We start from the raw sequence: 24,530 nt of genomic DNA on the forward strand, positions 1-24,530 counted from the left end.
CAACATCTTCTAAAAATAATCTTTTAATGAAACCATTGTGTCACTGATCATAATCCTCAAAATCTCCGGTTGAATCCTTATTTCCAATCATTCCTTCATCGGTGTACCTATGGCATCATTGGCAACCAGAACGCTCACCACTTGTCCACTCCGGGGCCTTTTCGATAGTTCCTAGCTCATAGTAGTAACTGGCGATATATTCACATATCAAAAATGGAATCTCCGTTTGAAGATCAGCAAGATCAACCAACGGATTCATATAAAACAGCCATGGACTCATCCGTTGAGGACCAGCCAGCAAGGTCAATCAACTAGATCCATGCTCGAATTCAGAAAACAACTCTTACTCCTTGTTCCAATATCTTCCACGACGCACGTGTGGGTATCATCGGTGACCCAGAGCTCGAGCACCATATGGTCAGCACCCTCTAGGATCCTTCGCAGGTGACCTAGCGCTTCACTCATAGGCCGCTTCCTTGGTCCCTCATCCACACCATACCGGAAGCTCACCATTTTAATCGCGAACCGAGGCTGGTCAAGACCTCGGCCGACCTTGCTACGCGAGACGTCCTCCATTGACTCTCCGTCAGTTGTTGCAACTTTATCAGATTAGGTCTCCACGATCTCATTCACAAGACGATTAAAATACTTCTCCAGCATTCTTGACATAAAATAGTCATTTAAAAACTAGTTCTCAAAAATACAGTTTCTATAACGAACTCTCGTCTTTCCACATTGCTCCACATCAAACCACATTAATTAATTCCACAACCATTTCATAAGTATTTGTTGGAATTAGGGTTGCAGGAATGCACACACAACTTCAAGAAGATGAGGAAGCTTGAGCACAACACAGTAGTGTATTATGAGTGCCAAAAATTAAAGATAACAAGCCCTAGAAGATAATGGGCGTATATACAATGCACGGGGGAAAAAACCTCCTAGTGAGGGAAAAAATGCCCCGGCGGTCCTAAGTGTGTTCACACACATCACTACTATAATATGGTAACAAATCCCCCCTGGAGTGATGCGGTGAACAAGAGCTAGCACTCATGTATAGGGAAGTGTCTAGCTATGTGGACGAATCCACAAAAGGGAGTAAGCCCAAAGCTTTGCAAAAAGCTTCGAACTTCTCACGAGGCAGAGCCTTTGTGAAAAGGTCTGCAAGGTTATCCTGTGTTGGCACATAAGCCAAACTGATCTCTCCTGCAGAGAGTCTCTCCCTGACATAATGGTAGTGCACCTCAATGTGCTTCGTACGAGCATGGAACACTGGGTTCCGCGCAACTGCCAATGCGCTCTGACTGTCAGTGAAGATAGTGGTGGCAGATGGCTGCCCAACACCCAAATCAGCCATAAGGCGTCTGAGCCACACACACTCAACCGTAGCTGTGAAAGCTGCCCTGTACTCAGCTTCACAACTAGAAGTGGCCACAGTAGGCTGCTTCTTGCTCAACCATGATATGCATGAGCTTCCAAGCATGAAGCAAAAACCACTCGTGGACACGCGTGTGTCATAACAACCAGCCCAGTCAGAATCTGAAAAAGCATGTAAATCTGGCGGCAATGATCCCCCCTTGGGATAAAACAACCCAAGATGCCGAGTACCACTCAAATAGCGAAAGATACGCTTCACTGCCTGCCAATGCTTAATGCCTGGGCTATGCATAAATCTGCTCACCTGTGAGACTGCAAACTGAATGTCTGGCCTCGTAATGCATACATAAATGAGGCAACCAACAGCTGTCTGATAGAGTGTGACATCAAAGTGATCTCCAGCATCATGAAGACTCAACTTCAAACCTGTCTCCATTGGAGTAGCAATAGGCTTGCAGTCTTCAAGGCCAAATCTCCGCAACAATGTTTCAATATACTTTGTCTGACACAAAGCAATACCTCCATCACACTGCTTAAATTGTATCCCCAAATAATGATGCAAATGCCCCAAATCTGACATCTCAAAAGAGGCATTCAAATCAGCCTTAAAATCAGCAATATGACTCTTATTTGGTCCTGTGAGCAGCATGTCATCGACATAGAGAGCAATGATTAGATGTACACCATCCACACGTTTAACATACAAAGTGCTTTCTGTTGGACTATTCTGAAACCCATGTGCAGTCAAATATGCATGTATTTTTTCATACCAAGCTCGTGGAGCTTGCTTTAAACCATATAAAGCCTTTTTTAACCTGCACACTTTGTTTTCCTGCCCTCTTTGAACAAAACCACGAGGCTGCGATACATACACCTCCTCATGCAAATCTCCATTTAAGAACGCAGTCTTTATGTCCAGCTGATGTACATTCCAACCATTATGAGCTGCTAATGCACAGATGCTACGAACAGTGGTCATACGACATGTGGGAGCAAAAGTCTCATCAAAATCAATGCCCTTCTCTTGAGCATAACCTTTTGCAACAAGCCTAGCCTTATGGCGATCCACTGTGCCATCAGGCTTACGCTTCAATTTGTATACCCACTTAGTGCCAATGGCCTTCTTGCCAGGGGGCAAGTCACATAAAGACCATGTACTATTCTTCATAATAGCATCGTATTCTGCTTGCATAGCAGCCATCCAATTTTCTGAACTTTGTGCCTCATCAAATGAAACAGGCTCACTTTCATCGCACATACTAGAAACAGCCAATGCATAACAATCTGACGCATAAGAGGCACCATGAGAGCCAGAACGAGTGCGACTAGACAAAGGGGCATCCAACTTGCTGTCACGCAAAGTCTGCACCAGCCATCTAGGCATATTCCTAGAGCCCTCAATCTCTTGTCTCTCATCCTCAAGTGCATCATGCACATCTGCATCAGATATAGGCTGATCTGTGCCATCATTTAAAACTTGCATAGGCTGAAAAACTGCCTCATGAGGTATTGCACTTGACTGTGCACCACTGAAAAGAGGCAACAATGTATCATAGACATCACGTGAGCTGATATCTGTCTCCTTAGTACATGAAACCAAGGGCTGAACTGCATCTTCCACAAATACAACATCACGGCTAACCAAAATGCGCTTTGTCTGTGGATGATACAAACGATAGCCTTTGCTCTCAGCACTATATCCAACAAAAATACATTTGACAGCTTTGTCATCCAATTTTCTGCGATGTTGCACAGGCACTAATGCATATGCCAGGCAACCAAAAACACGTAAATGGCCAACAGATGGCTTGCGGCTATGCCAAGCCTCATATGGAGTGACAACCTGTAATGCTTTGGTGGGACACCTGTTTAGTACATAAGTGGCACACATGACAGCCTCAAGCCAAAAACCATGTGGTAGACTTTGACTCTTAACCATACATCTTGCCATTTCCATGAGAGACCTGTTTTTTCTCTCAGCCACACCATTTTGCTGTGGTGTATACGGCACTGTACATTGGTGTTTTATCCCACGCTCAGCCAGAAATGCATTAAATTCTGAAGACATATACTCCCCCCCTCGATCTGAACGGAGGGTGCCCATCTTACTTTGTGACACATTTTCAGCCATAACCAAAAACTGTTTGAAGCACAAAAACACTTCGGACTTTGCCTTCAAAGGATATACCCATGCATGCCTGGTAAAATCATCAATGAAAGTCACGAAGTAAAGGTAGTTTCCAAATGATGGAGTTTGCATGGGACCACAAACATCACTGTGAACAAGCTGCAATCTGCGTTCAGCTCTCACTGATCCATCTTTGGGAAAGGAAGCACGCTGCATTTTACCCAATATGCAGCCCTCACAAACATGCTTGACAGGTGCCTCAAGCTTAGGCAAAGAAGACACCGTTTCAGATTTCTGCAGGCGCAGCAAACTTGCAAAATTCAGATGACCAAAACGTGCATGCCACAGTTTTGCATTTGAAATAGCCTGCGTATCCATAATAGCACATGCTGAATCCTCTACACATTTGCCATCCATATTGAGCTTATACAGCCCTCGACATAGTGAACCAGATGCTACAATGATGTCACCACAAGAGAGATCATGAACAGTACATCTGTCATCCACAAATTTTACAACCAAACCTGTTTTGGCAAATGCGGAGACTGACAGCAGATTCTTTTTGATCCCTGGCACATACAATGCATCAAAAAGTGTAAAGGTGTTGCAATTTGCAACATTCAGCACAATCTGTCCAACTCCTTTAACGGGATAAGAGGAGTTATTGGCACAAGTGACAGTATTCCCTGTGGGAGCAGACTCAAGAAAAGTGAATAAACTGCGCTGCGAGGTGATATGCTTAGTGGCACCACTGTCAAAGTACCATACATCTGAATCTACTGCAGACATACATGTGTCATGCAAAGATGGGTCATAACTGCACTGCGCATTGAATGCCCATTCTGTATCTTGAACAACATTAGCAGATTCATTGTTAGAAGGAGAGGCATCTGCAACAGCCATACCAGCCTCTTTCTTCTTAGCCTCTTTCGCAGCCAGCTTAGGACACGCTTTGATGACATGATCATTTCCCTTACAGTACTTGCAAAATGTCTTCTGTTTGTCACCCTTCTTCTCATCTTTGTCTTCCTTCTTTGGTTGCGCAGCATTTGCAGATTTCTGCTTACTAGAAGAAAAGCCAGCTTTACCTTTCCCGCTTCTCTGACTAGCAACGAAAGCTTGATCTGCGACACGCATAATATTCCTGTTTTGCCTTGACTGGTCTTCTTGCAGCAAAACAGAAACTAACTCCTCAAATGATAAGGCATTGGGATTGCCTTTCATCATCAAGCGAAGAGTGGAAGCAAAACCCTGATAAGAATCTGGTAGACCATTCAAAACAGTCTGCACAAGTGAACTGTCTGACAAGATTTCATCTGCAGAAATGAGCTGCTCTTTGAAATCCTTGATCTTTGTCAAAAAGCTATCCATAGAATCACCTTCGTTCATATGCTCACTCTCCAACTGTTTTCGGAGATAAGCAACACGAGCCTCATTTCTTGCCTGATACAATGTGGCAAGTACATCCCAAGCATCCTTAGAAGTCCTGCAGGAACGAATATGTGGGATAATGGTACGTTTGACAGACAGCGCAATCAAGGCATGAGCCTGCGCATCTCTACCATCCCAACGAATCTGCTCTGCTGAAAGTGGTGGTTCTCGAACAGCTGCTACAGCACTTGTGCCTGCACCATCATCAACAGTACCTGTTTCTGATGTGTTTGCAGCATTCCCAGCCACAATAGGACGTGCATCAATACCCTGCACAATGTTCCATAACCCCTTTGCTACCAATACATGTCGCATCATATATGCCCACAATGGATAGTTGGTGCCATCCAACTTATCCTCAGCAGCCAACATGCGGAATACATCATTGTTGTCAGCCATGGCCAATGACTGTACTACTAGATGTAAATGCTGTCTGTAAGAGGTAAACCTGTATAAAATCGACCTGTGCTATGTAGCACAGCCCAAAACAGACGAATGGGCACCTGTCCTGCAGATTTTAATCTTGACAGAAAATCTGCACAGTAGGACGATTTTGCCTGCGCAGTACTTGGAATGCGAAAACGGAGGGCGAAATGACTTCAGATCAAAATTCTGAAATGAACAAGCCCTACGGGCTTTCCCACGGCATATACTAACCTGCAGACGCTCGTGAAACCTCGTTGCAATCGGAGGAGATGAAGCGGCAGGTGCCGGTGATGCTGCCCGGGAGGAGGAAGCCTGCTCTGATACCAATTGTTGGAATTAGGGTTGCAGGAATGCACACACAACTTCAAGAAGATGAGGAAGCTTGAGCACAACACAGTAGTGTATTATGAGTGCCAAAAATTAAAGATAACAAGCCCTAGAAGATAATGGGCGTATATACAATGCACGGGGGAAAAAACCTCCTAGTGAGGGAAAAAATGCCCCGGCGGTCCTAAGTGTGTTCACACACATCACTACTATAATATGGTAACAGTATTCCTATTCTCATGCAATCACATCATTTTCATCTCATCACATCTTTCCTCAATTTATCCTCATCAGATCTCATCCACTCGCATCTACCCATATCCACATCTCATCACATCACATTCATTCACATCTCATCCATTCATACCACATCACATTCACTCACATCTCATCCATTCAGACCACATCACATTCATTCAAATCACATCTCATTCATTTTACCTCACATCTCATTCATTCACATCTATCCCGATTCACATCTCATCACCTCACATTCATTCATATCCATCACATTCATTCTCATCACCATTATATCACATCACTTCTATCCACATCATATCTCATTCATACACATCTCAACTCATTCATCCACATCCATCCAATCGTTCACATGTACGACTACTCGCATCTATCCATACATTCATATCTATCACTTCACATCCACATATATTCATGTCACATCTCATCTCTTTACATCACATCACATTCTTTCACATACACATCTATATCCATTCTTTCACATACATCCACATCTATTCTTTCATATACTCATTTTCACATCCATTCTTCACATACACATTCACATCCATTCTTCACATACACATCCTTATCCATTCTTCACATACACATTCACATCCATTCTTCACATACACATCCTTATCCATTCCTCACATACACATTCACATCCATTATCATCACATACATTCACTCACATCTCATATCATTCATTTACATTCTGATTCACATGACATCACATCTCATCCATTCATTTACATTTATCTGATTCACATCACATCTCATCACATTTATTCACCTCACATCTCATCACCTCTATTCACATCACATCCATCCATCCATCACCTCTATTCACATCACATCCATCCATCCATTCATTCCCATCTATCTGATTCACATCACATCTCATCACATCTATTCACCTCACATTCTCAACATCTCTATTCACATCACATCCATCCATCCATTCATTCACATCTATCTAATTCACATCACATCTCATCACATCTATTCACCTCTCATCTCATTACCTCTATTCACATCACATCCATCCATCCATCCATTCTTCTCATCTATCTAATTTCCATCACATCTATTCACCTCATATTCTTATCACTTCTATTCACATCACATCCATCCATCCAATCATCATCTATCTTATTCACATCTATCTCATCACATCTATTCACCTCATATTCTCATCACCGCTATTCACATCACATCCATCCATCCATTCTTCTCATCTATCTAATTCCCATCACATCTATTCACCTCATATTCCCATCACATCTATTCACCTCATATTCTCATCACTTCTATTCACATCACATCCATCCATCCATTCACATCTATCTGATTCGCAAATCACATCTCATCACATCTATTTATCTCATATTCTCATCACTTCTATTCACATCACATCTATCCAATCATCTATGTGATTCACATCTTATCTCATCACATCCTATTCACCTCTATTCACAGAATTAAAACATAAAATTTAAGAGGATCCTAATTTTTGATATAAAGATTCTTTACGCATCTATTTATGCATAATTCAAATTTAAGGAAAATAACACTTTTGAAATAAAATTAAATCTTTTATGCATCTTTCTATGCATAAATTCAATTTTAATGAGAATAACACTTTTGAAGTAAAAATAAATCTTTTATGCATCTTTCTATGCATAAATTCAATTTTGATGAGAATAACTCTTTGAAAAAAAAAGTAAATCTTTTATGCATCTTTCTATGCATAAATTCTATTTTGATGGGAATAACACTTTTGAAATAAAAATAAATCTTTTATGCATCTTTCTATGCATAAATTTAATTTTAATGAGAATAACACTTTTGAAATAAAAATAAATCTTTTATGTATCTTTTTATGCATAAATTCAATTTACACTTTTGAAATAAAAGTAAATCTTTTATGCAACTTTCTATGCATAAATTCAATTTTAATGAGAATAACTCTTTTGAAATAAAAATAAATCTTTTATGCATCTTTCTATGTATAAATTCAATTTTAATAGGAATAACACTTTTGAAATAAAAATAAATCTTTTATGCAACTTTCTTTGCATAAATTTAATTTTAATGAGAATAACACTTTTGAAATAAAAATAAATCTTTTATGCATCTTTCTATGCATAAATTCAATTTTAATGAGAATAACACTTTTGAAGTAAAAATAAATCTTTTATGCATCTTTCTATGCATAAATTCAATTTTAATGGGAATAACACTGATCTTTTAGAATGCACAAATGGAAGGAATTACTCTTTTAGAATAACCTAATGAGATAAACTTTAGTTCCACAAAATTTAAGAAAATTTTGCCATAACCTCCTTTGTATGGCTGACCATTTCTCAATTTTAACATTCAATTTATGACTTGAATTAATCTGATTTAAATTCTAATATCTCTAATCTACTCCATTTTCTAAAAATCAAGAGAGTAAACAATGAAAAGAGTTTAATAAATCATTTAATTAAACTTTCTAGGATTAAGAAGGGCTGAATTGTAAAGAGAGAAGGGGTGGCCTTTCCATCAAGGCATAGCATCATATTTTAATTCAAACATTTACAAAACATAAAATTTAAGAAAACCACAGATTTAAAGTAAGAATTAAGCTTACATGGAGCTTATAAGCTTTCCTTTGCCTTGAGGGATTGAGGGTTCTACTCTTGTTTACAGCAACAGTGGCCACCAAATTCAATTGGAGAGGATTAGGTCAAATAACAATTGAATTATCAAGAAATTCAATGTTAAATGGCTCGAGACAGAAGAAATTCAATGTTAAATGGCTCGGGACAGAAGCAAAGTAACAGTGCATAAACACCATTAACCTTTTACAAGGAGGAAGGCTTCTATTTATAGGAAAAAGTGAGCGTCTAACCAAGCAAATCGATTCTACAATTTTACAAATTAGTTTGGTCACTTTTTGACCATTTTTAGGTCAGTTTAGATTACTTTTGGGATCTAGTTAAAACAGGAGAATATCTCATTATTTGTGAGTTTAAAACTCATCCACACATGTGAAATAGGCGTCTCCTTCATGAGGAAAATTTCCCACACTGAGGTGTCAAAAATGTATCATTTCCTCTAAATATCTCTTCTTTTTTAACTAATAAATCTTGTCCTTAGTCAACTCTTCATCTTATGTGAGCATTTACTCATTTTTGGGAGATTTTCTTTTATTCTTCAATTTATCTCCTCCCTACATTTGGATTAATCGTATTGGTCCATAGGAATCTTAATTCAAAATTTTTTAAAAATCTGGACCCTCAAGCTAAGGTTCTTTTTACCTATTTTCAAATAATTTCAATTGCACATTGGAAAGTTCTTTTTGAATTTCTATTTCAGGGGAAACCATTTTAGACACTAGGAGGATTTTTATATCCAAAAATATCTCAATTTTGAATTACCTTCCTCTAGACATTTTCTCTCTCTAGGCTAAAACAGGGTAAAACAGGATATTTCTTTTATTTCAAAGAGGGGAATAATTATAAGATTAGAAGGGGAGGTTCTTACACCTGCACACCTCAAAAGCTGGAGAGAGGAATCTTACACTAGTGAACTAGCTAAATGAAACTTCTGAACCAATTACATGTCAATGGTGAACTAATATATTGGTTCATTCATATTTAAAAATGTTAAGCCAACTATTTGTTTTATTGAAGTACTTACATAAGGTTATAGTGTCATGATTCTAGTAATATATTCCCAAAAAATGGATAATGTCTCAGGGACCTGTAAATGAATTTTTTGAATACCTGCATTAATACTTGTAAATCAAATTTGAATGCTCTGAATTCTTGTAATGAATTTTAAATACTACGAATACAGGCATTAATTTATAATATCCCCAAGGCAAAAGTAGGCTAGTGGATAGAGCTAGGATCTCTCATTTGAGAGTTTCTGAGTTCAAATCCTCTTAGGACATTTTTCCTACTATCTGTTCGTGTGCAAGTGGGCATGAAGGTCGCCATCTCACACATTAGTCAAGTCATCATCGCTACGTCATCCAGACGTTTTCACCTCATCACCAAACGATCATGTGGTGATAACAGGATGCTGTGCTTGCCCCTTAAGCTCAACACTCTCAGTCAAGGACAGTGGTTGCCCTGGACATCCAAGATCGTGACTCAATTGTAATGATGAGTCACTAATAACTCTCCAAGGTGTTCACTCCAATCGGCCGAGCAATTCACTTGCAAGGCTCATCCTCTAGCTTGCCCACTGCCTTCAAAAAGTGGTCCAATATTTGGAAGGGTGGTAGCCATTTGGGGTAGTCGGGTGTGTGCATGAATGTAGCATTAGGGTAGAATTCCCTATGCCCATACGCTAGCTTTAAGACCCTATCTTTAAAAAAAAGTCATGATTCGTATTGTATAGTATTGTATACTTATTTCTTATCATACACATGGAGAGAAGAACGGTTTAACAAGAATAAGATTTTGAGCATAAGGGTAAAAAAATGAGATCCACACAAACAGAATTGCTTTATTAAAAGCACCAATCCAAAACGAAATTTACACCAGAGTCAGCAAAAAAACTTGGGTAGCATAGTACATAGAGTGCATGTCACATCCTATGTAAGAAAAGTGGGAGGGCAGCCTGACTAAGGTGTATATCAGCTTAACAATCGATCTAAGGTCCCCCTACTAAAAAATTAGTATAACAAAAAGGAGCCATTATTACAAGCACTGAAGCATCTGCTTGTGCAACATTTCCTTTTCTTAGCATCCCCCCATCATGACCACCAAATTCTCAATGAAGTACCCACTTGCCTTATGTAGCTTAGGTGGTAATACAACAGAAAGCAACGAGAGCACTTGTGTACTCCAAGGGGTAACAACACACTCATTTGTAACACTCACCCAAACTCCTAAGAGTACTACTACAACATTGTTAAGATCAATGAACATAATGACTGATGCAATGATTATTACAACACTATTAACCAGCACTGACATAATTGACTTATCAACACTGGACAAATATGGGACTCTCATATCTACACTCTCCCATACATTATCCAATATTCAAAAATCGCATTTTTGTCCATCTCCAATGAGCCAAGAGATCAAGGGGTTGTCGGTGAATACATGGTAGTCACTCTTAGTGGGAGCCAAGAAATAGTGAAATTCTGTAGCTTAGAGTAGGTTCTCATTCTTGGTCCACATCATGCCCAAGCTAGTGTAGTGAAACCAAAGAAACCAAAGTACCAGTTAATGCACCATTAATACCTGACTGATTTCAGATTTTTCAGTGCATAGCTGCCAAGAAAAGTGTAAATTTCCTCCGTGTGATTCGTGGAGAAAATAATTAGCAGTATACAAGCAACTACAATGCATCCTTGCCAAAGGTTTTAAAAGAATATCCTTACCAAGCTTTTGAAAAAAAAAAAAAAGAATATCCCGGGCCCTATGATACTGATCTTTGATATTTTTCCCCTTGGGCACACATTCCACAAAAGATACATGGGACTATGGCCCCTTTCAGGCGTCTCCATGTGTACATTTTGCCCTGACACTTGCATGCAAGCAAATGGTTACAAGAATGACACAAAAAAACTAGCAGTATTCTGCTGATGTGTAGCCCAACATTCAACAACTGCTGTGACAGAACTAGGAAACACATGAACAAAAACAGTATAGCCTGCAATTCCTATGCAACAACATGCCGCGACATGTAAATGTAAGCTATGGAATCACATAGCTTTATCTCAAGTGTAGTAATTATAGAAATATAATAATGTACAAAGTTGTTATTTTTAGAAGAGCGTAACGACTTGTGCAGTGACTACCACCAGGAAACTGGGATAAAACCCAGTGCATGAGCCAATCTGAATGCTAAAAACAATACATATAGCGTCAAGAGCCCAATCCCTAGCAATTTGCTTGGCCGCATCTTCTTGATTGGCAAAATAATTAGAGCCCAAAGAAGGCCAACAACCAAAAAAGCCAAAGTATAGTATAGACTGTCATCGCGTGGAATAGGAAAAGCCTGAGGCCTGGATGCCCAACTCCCCAGTACCAAAGAGACCCCTAAACCTATTAGTGTGTTGAACATCGGACCTGCATAGCACCCGGAAATAGCTATCTGTACACCATCACCTCCATTGCATGCAAGGGCTATGTTTGCCATCAAATCTCCCATCGAGTTTCCCCAAGCAAGAACCGTCAACCCTAGAATAGAGGGATCGATCTCCAGCATTGTTCCGAATGTCACCAGTAAGGCGACAAGCTCATTGGCTATGGCGAAAAACCACACAATGCTCATAAAAAAGCCTCCAATGACCCAAGGAAACAAAAATTTTCTTGGAGGCCTCTCAGGTTTAGTTGTAAAAAATGCCAGCAATGCAAGGGAGAGACCAACCAATGCTGCCCCGATGTAAAGACCCTTGTTACTGCCGAAAGCATTCTCTTCTTGTGAGTCCAGTACAAGGGCAAAGAAAATCGGAGCCAGCCCAGCACTTACCAATGCAAACTTGCGTGACCATCTATCATCTTCCACCACAGGGATTGTGAGCCGCCTTGGAAGTGATAGTGGCCATTCCAACACACACCTAAATATATTACCTGCAGAACAATAACCCTGTGTCTCTTGTTCCTCACTCCATCCCCACAGAGGACGAGAAGTCTCCCCTCTTTTCCCAAAAGATTGCTGAGAGTATATTGCTACATTAGAAGCCCACATCCACTGAGGCAGCGTCGTCCTCTCTACTGCCGCAATCGGCAATGTTGTAGGATCTAACAAAGGACTATAAATGGAATCATCTTCTTCTTCAAGTAGGGATGGGCCTGTTGTGAATGGCAACAGTTGTATGTGACTCCATTGTGGCTTCTGTGGTCTCCTTTTCAGAATCTCTGATGCAGCAACCGCAATGGCATACAGTCCGTATATTGATAAAAAAGCCAAGGCACTCCATAGGTATACGTGGCCAGTTAGCAGAATGACAGCCAGCGCCAATATTGTGAACAGAAAGAAGCAGACATCTCTGATAAAGCTTCTCTTATCAAGCTTAACTGCTTGAGCATTTGCAATTAGCAGGCTAACAGAGCCTGCTACAACAGTGGTTATGAAAACACTTCCCCCTAGGACACTGTTGAGGCCAACCTGTCCAACGCCAGCCCCAACAAAGGCGGCGATGCTTGCAAAGACATCTGGTGCTCCGTTTCCAAGTGGTAGCAGGGTAACCCCAGCGACGGTCGGAGGGCATTTCAACAGCTTTGAAAGCTTCTCTAATGAGCAACAGAAATAGTCTGCTGCTGTGTTTCCAAGGGTATAGAAGAGGATCAAAAGCCAAATGGTTAGGACCATGTATCCAATGATGGGGAACTTGGCGCAGGTGCAGAAGAAGAATCTTGTGTAATCAATAACAGATGCAGACTTGCACTGTGGGATGGCTTTCACATAATCACATGCAGTAGCAAACCCTATGTGCTTTGTCACACCTTCACAAGGGAGACCCTCCATCAACTGGTCTGTGCCATTACTACTGCTGTTGCTTGCCACTGAAATTAGGGTTACGGTGTCCTCAGGGAGTAAGGCTAGGGTTTCTCTGCCGCCATCTCTGAGGGTTTCTTGCCACGAAAAAAGTCTTTCCCTGCCCTTGTCCTGTAGAAAATTTAGGGTTTCCCTGCCGTCCTTCTGAAACAAATTAAGGGCTTCCCCTCTCTGATCCTGCAGCAGATTTAGGGTTTCTGTAGCCTCATCCCGCAGCAGATTATTTTGGGCTTTATTCCCTTCGTCTTCAAAACCGAGCAAACTTCTCCTCGCACCACCATGCTCTAATCTTTTTGTAGTGGCAAATCTCCCTCTGATGAAAAGCAGAAACAGGAAGAGAGAGGCGATTTGGCATACCACACGGAGAGGGGAATGGCGCCTGCCAGCGTCCGATTGGGCCATGAGGACGAGATCAAAACGGCTGCAGAGCGTCGTTGTGCCGCATGGAGGTGTGCGATTCTATAGATTGAAGGTGTTCACTGTGCCCTCCTGCAACAAGAAAAGCTTGACTTGGGGTGCAAACCCAGCGTATTTCAGAAAACACCATTTTTTTACAGTCGGTCTTCTCCACGTGCCAAACTCTCAACCGTTGGATTAGGAAGCGTGGATTAAGAGTCAAGACTAGTAGGTGACCCGTGCGTTGCTGCGGCGGCTCGCGTGCGTGCGTGTGTGTATGCATGGAGTTAGTGCCCCGCACGTTACTGTGGTACAAAAAAACACAGTGTTCACTCCTTGGCTTACATGTGCTTGCACCTCGTGCCCTCTTCCCTTATTCTGCCATGTGTCCCTCCTTTCTCTGCGTGTTCCTCTAGCGTACAATGAATGTTCCTACATGTGTGTGCGTGTGCATCTCTCCATTACATACATGTACATACACCTCTCTCTCTCTCTATCACCCAATGTGTAACCTTCCTATCACCCAATGTGTGGTAGATTGGTTAGCTCATGGAGTTGTTATTCAACACGTCTTGTGTTCAAATCTCACTCCCATCGGATAGATCATATTTGGTCTCTTGGGATTGTTCCTACGACGTTAAAAGAGCTTCTTCTTCTCTCTCTCTCTCCATGAAAAATAAGCATAAACACATGTATGTATTAATAATATCATCGAATAAGTAACGATATCCAAATAAACATGCAAAGAACATCCTCATTGTATAGCAGTAAAAAGGATCAATATCAAAAAAAACAAAATAGTAAAATTAACATAATCAATCAACCAATCTAGCGATCGGTAGAAAAGCCAAGCTTCTGCCTCCTATAGCCATCAACCAATGGGCAATGTATGACATCACCACCCAACATGGTACGATGGTGACACATCTCCCAGTACATTGACCATGAACTGTGGATGTCTTCTTCTTGCACAGACCTACGATAAAATATTAATTAAAAATATAATGAAAATCTATTATAAGTAATCTTACCAGACAAACGAAGATGGAAATAAAGCTATGCCAGGCACAAAGTAATCGTATCGGAAGGAGAAGGTCCTATATGTAGTGAATAAAACCCAAGCCTCTGGTATAGAATAACCCTCCAAAGCGGCAACACATCTCTCCATGTCATGGGCCATGTCAAACACGCACTCTTTTGTAAATAAATATACTCCTCATCAAGAATGCTAATCCCGTATCTCTCAATCCTCTCATCCACAAATCTAACCATAAAAAAGTCCACCATAGGTAGAATCCCAAAACAAAGAAGAAATTAAGAAGTCATATATAAAAACATGCAAATGTTTCTATCTTAACACCTATAATGATTTCTTGCAATTTACATACCCATCCTTGTGAGACCGTCTAGCATAATCTCAGCAACATGTTGATAAGGAAGGGGTGCACACCAAAGAGGTGGCTCTATAAAATATAATGTCATGTTTTTAAAACACTACAAATCAATAGAAAGGAAATCAAAAATATAAATTGTTAACCTTCAATCCTCGATTCCAAATATCCAAAGTGAATATGATCCTCGGTTTTGGGTTGCCTCCATTGGTTGCTTAACTTGGTTTTGATTGCACATGGATGCCCATATTAGGAGAGTAGATACGGTAGCCATGCGGGTTCGACATGGTTGGGGGCATTCAATATAATATTGGTGAAGATGAAGGAAATACACGAGCAAGGTTTTGAGCATGGAAGAGCTACGATTGGCTATATATAACCATTGAGGGACCAGACAACTGGGTACTTGAGAAGATTGAAGGTCAGCAAGTTTATCCTCGTATATTAACTGTCAAACATGAGTCGCTGGCGGCTTTACTTGCATGAGCATTGACATTGCTCTGCAAGCTCTTTCATCTGCTTCATCCCTTATATTCTCGTTCTCTGCCCCATTCGAGTTATAGGAAACCCTCTTCAGCATGTCCTCCATGGGCATCTGATAGATTGTATGGACATGTGTCGGTATGGGTGGGGAAAACTATAGAGCTTCCCGTATCATTTCCTCCGTGATGAGGACTTGCTCAATCAATCCATCCGACTTTATGACTATACCTCGCTTGGTATTTCTGTCGTAAGACTTCAGAAATTTTGCACATAAGGTTGGGTTGATGGTGTGGGGGAGGACCTCTGCCATTCTACCAAGTCCCCCTTCTCCAACTTGTACTTGACATTGGTATCTTCCAATGTCTTCAAACACTTCAGGCTGTGATATTGGAACATGATCTTCCCTTGAGTTTTCTAAACATTGGAGTGGATCATTGTCCCCTGCAGCTCTTGTGCATACGGACCAAGGTAAGTGAGCTTGGTGTCGCATGGTGCTCTTTTCCTCTTTTCTGTTGGCGACCCTATGGCACGGGCCTGAGTTACGGCCACGTTCCCCTCAACCTCTAGTTTGGAAGTAGCGGAGGAGGCCATCTATAACATTTAAAAAGAACATCAGTCATTGTGACTAGTAGGAGCTTGCTGCCCCTTTTTTGGGTGTATATGTGCATGGATGTATGATGGGAAGAGTTTTAGTATGGTGAGCAATGAATCAAGAAGGGATGTGTGTGAATTAGTGTTTGCGTGAATTAGTCTTATTCCGTGAAGTGTTAACCCATGAAGTAGCAGTGCGTGAGGTATTAATCGGTGAGAGCTTAACCCATGAAGCGTTAGTATGTGAAATGTTAAATCATGAAAGCTTAACCCGTGAAGGGTTAAAGCGTGAAAGCTTAACCCGTGAAAGTTTGAAGCGTGAAATGTTAGTACGTGAAGTGGTAACCCGTGAAGGGCTTAACTCTCATGAAGTGTTAGTACGTGAACTAGCAGTCTATTAGTTCGTGAAATAGCAGATTTTGGTGTGATAATTAATAGTGTGGACTGATTATTAGTGGTTTGTGGTTGGTGTGGGAAATCAAACCTTAGCGCTCTTGGTGTACTATTATCCAAAGTAAGATTTTAGTTTGGACTCCATGAAATAGCAGATGGCTATTTCACGGATCAATTTCCTAATTCTTTGTGAGGGGATTTTATTACCTTGATGAAAAATGCAAATGGAGGGATGATGAAATGGCAAGATGAAAACAAGAAAAGGCACATATGCAATCGATTCAGTTTGTGCAAAGATGTGTTCAATGTTTTAAAAGAGCTTCAACAATGTTTTATGCTTAACGATTGAAAAAAGTGAAAGTGTGCATTGAGCTCCTACCTAAGAACCAATGGTCACACACAAGCAATCGATGATGGAGAAGAGCTGGGCGAAAAGCGCGCCGATTATGGAGAAGAGGAATAAGACGATGACAGATGAGAAGCACATGAAGAAAGCCAACGAAGAATCCACAAAAAAGTAAAAAATAAGTATTTATGATCTATTCGGCGACCATCTTAATTGGGTATACCATGTGTCCATCTGCAATTCGTGGAGGTTCTTTGACCGTTTCATGGCATGAACTAGCATGAGTTGGTTCACGACATAAACCGATAGCTTAAAGTGTTTCACGACGTGAAATAGCTTTGAGTGTTTCACGGCGAGAACTAGCCCAAAGTGGTTCATGACGTGAAACAGTTGGTACCCTTATGCATGCAAATATTGATACCCTATGGATTCCTATATGTTCGAACACTCCAAGGCCACATGTTATGCATTCAGAGGAGTAGAAGTGTACACGTGAAACGAATGAAAATGTTTTACGGCATGAAAAGCATACCCCTTTACCTTGTACCCAGTTTCTTGGAGCTGGGTACCGCTCGTCATCCTCCGTCCTTTTAGTCATGGGAACCAATGTTGTACTTTGGAGCCTGTGGGTATGTATTGTTGCAACCGCTTAAGTTCTGAGTGAGAAATTTTGAATTTTCCTTCCATCCAATGGAGGAGTACATCCACCAAATCCTAGTGAACTTGTTTTGGTTCCCGTGCATGTGAGTGCACGCCTTCTTTACCTTGGTCCATAGCTTGGTTCAGCTTTTCCTCATTGGTGGATATGACATCGGCAGTGTCGCACTCCCTTGTTTACTTGGTTGAACTAGTTTCTTTCTCCAAACCAATTTTGGTGCTTCCTTAGCACTTGCTTTAGCTGAGACTTGGTCCTATATGTGCTTATGGACCTCTTCTGTTCTTCTGGCGGTACATGCGGAATTGGGTTTTAGATTGGTTTTTGGTACCCATATCGTTTCATTTCCTTGATAATAGCCCTGTGCTGCTAGTAACTCTTTTTGGACCCAGCATTGTTGAATGTTGAGTTGTGTGTGGGCTTGCTTGGAATACAACTTCGTGTCCTTGGTTGGATTTCCTTGTCTCTTGCTTGTAGCATGGCTTTTTTCTTTGATACGCATGAGGTTTTGTCTATACCATAGTATCCTTGTGCTTGAAGCTGGGTTTTCAAAACCCATTGTTGTGTGACTGGATACCTTTGTTGTCTTTGTTTTGGTTCTCTTGAAGAGGGATGATCTTTCGATGTGGATGCTTGTTCTATTAAGCCTTCTGCTTTTGTTGGCATTTGAGACTCCATGTTGCATGCCACTTCTTGTTTTCCCTTATATTCGATAGACTCCAATGCCATGGTGATGGTGTCTTTGTCATCATTGAGCTGTACTTCCCATTTTGCCCATTGGATGTGACAGCTAGCGCAAATCCAAGAATGTCCTAGAAGCTACTCCTCTTCCATGGTTCCCTGTAGGCATAACAAACAAAGGCAATAGTGAATCTTGCATAATGGGAGCTTGAGCTCTAAGAGGATGGAAGAAACAATAGTGTTTCCCGTGGTGGTGTTGTTTATCTCTACATCAATAAGTTGAGGACTGGCAAAGCAAATTGGGTAATCCAATTTGAATTCCCCAGGTTGCGCCAATACGCATCCTATAGCGAAGTTTGATGCATCAATGTGCATGTGGAATACATCCCAGTTGGGTGGTCATAGAATTGGTGCACTAGGGAGTGCGTTCTTCAACTTATCATATGCCTCTTGGCATTCCTCAGTCCATTCAAAGACAATGAGTAGTCTATACAATGGCTTGGCAATTTTAGCATAGAATATAATGAAGCATTAATAATACCCAATGTGTCCCATAAACCGATGTACACCTTTGTAGTTTGTTGTTGGAGGTAATTCCAAAATCAATTTTACTTTACTCTCATTAGTGGAAATACCATTCTTAAACATAATGTACCCTAAGATTACACCGTGCTTGACCCAGAATTGACACTTTAAAAGATTTAAAGATATATGATATAATCGTCATCTCTCAAAAACCTTTCTCAAGCAAGCCAAGTGTTCGATCCAGCGTGAGTGTGCACACAGATCATCAATGAATACCTCCAGCCACTTTTGCAAGTAGTCCTTGAAGGCCATGCACATCAATTGTTGGAAAGTTGCTAGGGCATTGGTGAGGCCAAAAGGAATAATCTTATAAGCATATGTCCCCTACATTTGTATTGAAAGCCATCTTGTGCTAGTCTTCTAGTGCTATGGGCACCTGATTATAGCCTAAAAAAGTAGGCTTCTTCACCTGCTACCCGTTCTAATACATGTTCCGTATATGACAGTGGGTAGTGGGCTTTCTTGGTGGCTGCATTGATCTTTTTGAAATCAACACAGACTCTCAATTTTCCATTCTTCTTTGGCACAATCACAAAATCTTTGGTGAAAGCCAATCTATAGATGAAATCCGCAGTGATGAGTATCAATTTCCTCCTTTACAATCGCTGCATATTTCAGATTCATCTGATACGATTTTTGCTTAGATGGTCTCGATCCTTCCATGATCAGAATAGTATGTTGAACCACCTTGAGTGGTACACCCTTTATTTTTGTGTATTTTCAAACAAAATAATCTTTGAATTCTTTTAAGAGAGTAATGAGCTCTTCTTCTTCAGCCACAGTTAAGTCTTTAGCAACATAGACAGGTTTGGTATCCTCCCTTGGCTCTGTAATGTCTACCTCCTTAACTTTCGTTGGTCCGTTGGTAAGACATGGATTGGTCATTTTCCTTCACTCTTTTGGTCGTCAATTAGACCACCTTTCGTTCATCAATGGTGTAGGTTTTGAAATGGTCCATCACTGAGAGTAGATCTGGCTTGTCATCCTCCTCATCTTTTGTCCAAGCCATCGCCTTCTTTGCCTCGTGCTTGGCTTCAGCCAAAGCCTTATTTCATTTTCTACGTCCTACCTTAGTGATTTTAGGGATTTCTGGCTCTTGTGGCGTAGCCTTTTCCTCTCGTTTTCCTTCTAGGGTTATCTTGCTCAACTCCTCACCTCAATTCTTAGAAAACTCCTCGTGTACCTTAGTGACCTCAAGATATCTTAGCCCCACTGGGTGTCCGTTTTGCAAGAATGTGCACAAACGGAAGCAAATAAACATGAGAGAGAGAAAGATTGCAAGCAAGAACAAGAGCTTTATTAGCTTGAGGTTACAGAGTACAAGAGCCAGCAAATAGGGCAATGTAAGATGATTGAATGAATAAAAGAGAGTAACTCTTATATACTTGTGCATGAGGCAAGTCGGGGCTGTAGAAAACAGGCCGACAGGACCTCCACGACAGTAAAAGAAGATGCAATATTTTAACACCCCCTTTGCATCTTGAAGTGTGCAAAAAAGTCAGAAGAAAACTGATGACAAAGGTGCGACCATGAACACCTCAACATGGCCAGTACTAAGTACACCTCAACATGGCCAGTACTAAGTACACCTCAGAAAATGCACATGTCAGCTTGTTGTCTTCAGAAAACATAATGCCACTATAAAGAGCAAAAGAAAATCTACTTGGCTCCAAACTCAAAGTAGAATTGTGAACACATCACATCTAATAACCTTGAACAAATGAACGTGGAACACATCCTGTCCATAGTCTCTACTGACCAATAGTTCTAGAACTCATCTGAACCATGAAGGAAACTTGGTTGATCCTGGAACTCATCCGGACCATCAAGTGAACTTGCTTGTCTTTATACTTGGAACTCCGACATATGGATCCCATGCTCCAGATTTAATATAAGAGAGCTTTTGAAAGCCCCCTCTCCCGCCCACAAGCCATTTCTGGAAGACAGCATGCAGGGGGATGCCCTTAGGATCAGAGCAGGACACCAGCCATGTTCTCTCCAGTCTGTAAGGCCTTGGGAGAGCTAGGGTTATCACTAGACGAGTCTGTGTTAGTGTCATGTGACTTGTCTTTGCCCTTCTTTGAAGACTTGCCCTTGTCCTTACCTTTGCCTTTGTCCTTTGAATGACTGACAATGCTTTGATAGGTGGCCTTTCTTACCACTCTTGTAACACCGACTCCGAACTTTCTTCTGCACTATCTCAGGAGTGCCTGATCAGGTCCAATAGACGATGAAACTGTCAACTTCCCCTGTGAAACTAGGATGGATTCCTCTTCCAAGAGGAGAGTACACAGATCATCAAACTCAAGGGAACGTGTTGTGATCTGAACCCGCAAAGCTCAGGACATAATCTGCCAGAAGCTTGATGAGGAGGAGAGCAGCTAACTCAGAAGAGGTCAAGACAGTACCCATTGCCACTAATTGGTCATGGATTACCTTAACCTTCATCACAAACGACTGCATGGAAGTCCCTCTGTAAACTCTAGAGAAAAGGGCTGACCCAATAGGTTGATAGACCGCATTGTAGAGTCCCGTGCATATAGATCTGTTAGCTTTCTCCAAACAGAAGTAGCACAATCCAATGTTTGCACGATGGGGGAGACCTCTAGTGAGATGGCTCGTACAAGTGCAGAGTGAGATTTTGAGTCTTGATTCTCCCAAGCTGAAAGTTCTACGAGAAAGGCATCCTCCTGGTTCCTGAGTCCACTTCCTAGATCTGGTAGGGCGTTCGGGCTTTCGTTCGTGGCCTTGAACAATCTCCCAGAGTCCCTTGTGTGTGAACTAGACCTTCATCTGGAGCTTCCAGTGATCATAGTTTGAACCACTGAGCTTGTCCTCCTTGTTCGTGTAGGGTGGACCCATGTCTACCTCAAAGAAGCTATGTTAGATACCTGTAACGCCGCTACGGGCGTTACCACAGGAGGGGACGGCTTCTGGCTCACCACCCAGCCATAGAGGAAGAATGAGGATTGCCCCTCATCCCCCAGGCTATATAGTGTGTGGCCTGCCGTCCACACTAGCCTAGCCGCCCATGACTCCGCATGGGCGTCCTCTCCCACTGAACCCCGGACATGGCCATCCGGTCTGCCGTCGGTCTCACAGGCGTTACAGCCTACGTGACATTACCCCCCCCTTAAGAAGAGTTTTTGTCCTCGAAAACAAACTGGGGAAACCTTTTGGAAATTGCACTACGGCGTTCCCAGGTAGCTACCTCCTCATCCCTATCTGTCCATTTCAGGTTTGTCTATCACGATACTGTAGAATCTTTTCAGGTTCATGTGGTATCTTTGGTGGCTCTATCAAGTCCACCAAAATCTCTGGAGAAACTGCGTTCTCTAACCCGTGAACTGATTTCTTCAGTTTACTGACATGGAAGATAGGATGGACTTGAGAACTCTCCGGTAACTCAAGTTTATATGCTACGTCCCCAATCTTCTTAAGGATTTTAAAAGGACCACAATATCTCGGAGAAAGTTTATCACACTTTCCCGTTTTCATGGTTTCTGACTGCGCAGGAACCTTGAGGAATACAAAGTCACCTTCTGCAAGGTCACCTTTCTACGTCCTTTATCCGCATAAGTTTTAGCGCGATCCTGAGCGCTACGAATGCTCTCACGTGCGGCTCTGAGCATATCATTCATATCTTCAAGGAAATCCTTGACAGATTTAATTTTCTCCTTTTCTAGGCCTACAGCCATCGGAGATCTCGGGGCTGGAATCCATACATTAACATGACTGGTGTAAATCCAGTCGCTGAGTGTTTGGAGCTGTTATAGGTAAACTCCAAAAAGGGCAAGTACTCTTCCCAATTAGATTGCTTCTTACTAACATAAGAACGTAACATATCCTCTAGAATTTGGTTAACTCTTTCAGTTTGACCATCAAGCTCCGGATGATCTGCCGTACTCATACTCAGAGTAGTATCCAACGTTTTGAAGACTTCCCTCCCAAAATGACTGTTGAACTTTCTATCTCTATCCGACACTATATCTGCGGGCAGGCCATATAGCTTATAGAGATGTTCAATAAAGAGTTTTGCCAACTCTGGCATTTTAACAGTTTTCTTCGTGGCGATAAACTTTGCCATTTTAGTTAACCTGTCCACTACCACCCACACCGAGTCATTCCCTTGACTCGTCTTGGGTAAACCAATAATGAAATCCATGGAAATGCTTTCCCATTTCCCTTGAGGAATCTCCAGCGGATGGAGTGGTCCTCCAACCTTAAGACGTTCATGTTTATTGACCTGGCACTTATTGCATTTCAGCACATAAGTCTCGACGTCCTTAAACAAACTAGGCCAATAAAACTGTCTTTTTACTAGTGCATAGGTCTTCTGAATCCCAGGATGACCCGCACTTGGACTATCATGACTTTCTTTAAGAATTTGGGCCCAAAAGTCACCAATAGTTGGTACACATACTCTACTCTTGTAGAGTAAGTACCCGTCGTCGTCAATGGAGTAATTAGCATATTTCTCCCCGCGACGAAGTTTATCACTCCCCTTTGAAGCCGTGGCAGTCAAAGGTGATGAAGGGCCTACGTCAGAGCTCTCTGGCTACAAACTATACCCAGAAGACACGGCTAGTCTCTTCGGACTAACTCTCGCTTCCCTTCTCGTTGCACCTTCGGCCAGTCTCTCTGGACTAGCAATACGTGCCAACGAGGGAGGTGGTCGCGTCTGTGAAGAAGTGCGTACGCGTACAGCGCGCCAGACCTCTGTAAAAGATGGATCGTGCTCACATAAACCACGTAGGGACTCCAAGAAATCATTCTTGAAGACTGTGAAACTAAGTTCATTAATCTGTGGCATGCGACTAAGTGCATCTGCCACCACGTTATACTTACCTTTCTGGTAACGTATCTGAAGGTCAAACTCCTGTAGAATCTCCGCCCACCGAGCTTTTCTACCCTTCAGTTCATTTTGACTTGAAAGCCATTTCAGACTTTCATGGTCCGTATGGACCTCAAAAGTAGCACCATATAAATAGTGTCTCCACTTTTTCAGTGCATGAACTATCACTAGTAACTCTCGCTCATAAGCCGAGTAGTTACGCTGCGCACGATCTAACTTTTTACTCTCAAATGCAATTGGGCGTCCCCTTTGCATAAGTACGGCCCCAATGGCCTCATTACTAGCGTCTGTTTCCAAAACAAACGGCTCATTTGGATCGACAATAGTCAAAACAGGTGCAGCTGCTACGGTCACCTTGAGCTTATCAAAGCTTTTTTGTTGGGCGTCCCCCCAACTAATGTTTTTAGTTTTTGACCGTAACTGGTCAGTCAACGGGACTGCGATCTTCGCGTAGTCCTTTACATACTGTCGGTAGAACCTCGACATGCCAAGAAAAATCTGCAGTTCCTCGAGATTCTTCGGCGCTGGCCATTTAAGAATAGCCTCTACTTTTTCTGGCTCCATCCGCGTACCATCGGCGGATATAATATGGCCAAGGTAGTGAATTTCTGTTTCAAAAAATTCACATTTGCTCTTCTTTGCAAATAGTTTGTGCTCTCGCAACAACTCGAACACTAGACGCAAATGCTCTATGTGTTCTTTCTGTGTCTTAC

The 24,530-nt window shown here is 41.6% G+C and overlaps 1 protein-coding gene across 1 annotated transcript; it reads right to left on the reverse strand.

Annotated features, from left to right (window-relative positions):
• Positions 1-11,622: 11,622 nt before the first annotated feature.
• Positions 11,623-13,971, reverse strand: LOC147626479 (cation/calcium exchanger 4-like). Its single transcript, XM_086816543.1, has one exon. It carries the CDS (start codon positions 13,841-13,843, stop codon positions 11,735-11,737), a length of 2,109 nt encoding a protein of 702 aa, XP_086672669.1. The 5' UTR covers positions 13,844-13,971; the 3' UTR covers positions 11,623-11,734.
• Between the last annotated feature and the right edge of the window lie 10,559 nt (positions 13,972-24,530).

This window comes from Cibotium barometz, chromosome 22, assembly GCF_041138505.1.
Source record: "Cibotium barometz isolate CiBa-2024 chromosome 22, ASM4113850v1, whole genome shotgun sequence".
Taxonomy (NCBI): domain Eukaryota; kingdom Viridiplantae; phylum Streptophyta; class Polypodiopsida; order Cyatheales; family Cibotiaceae; genus Cibotium; species Cibotium barometz.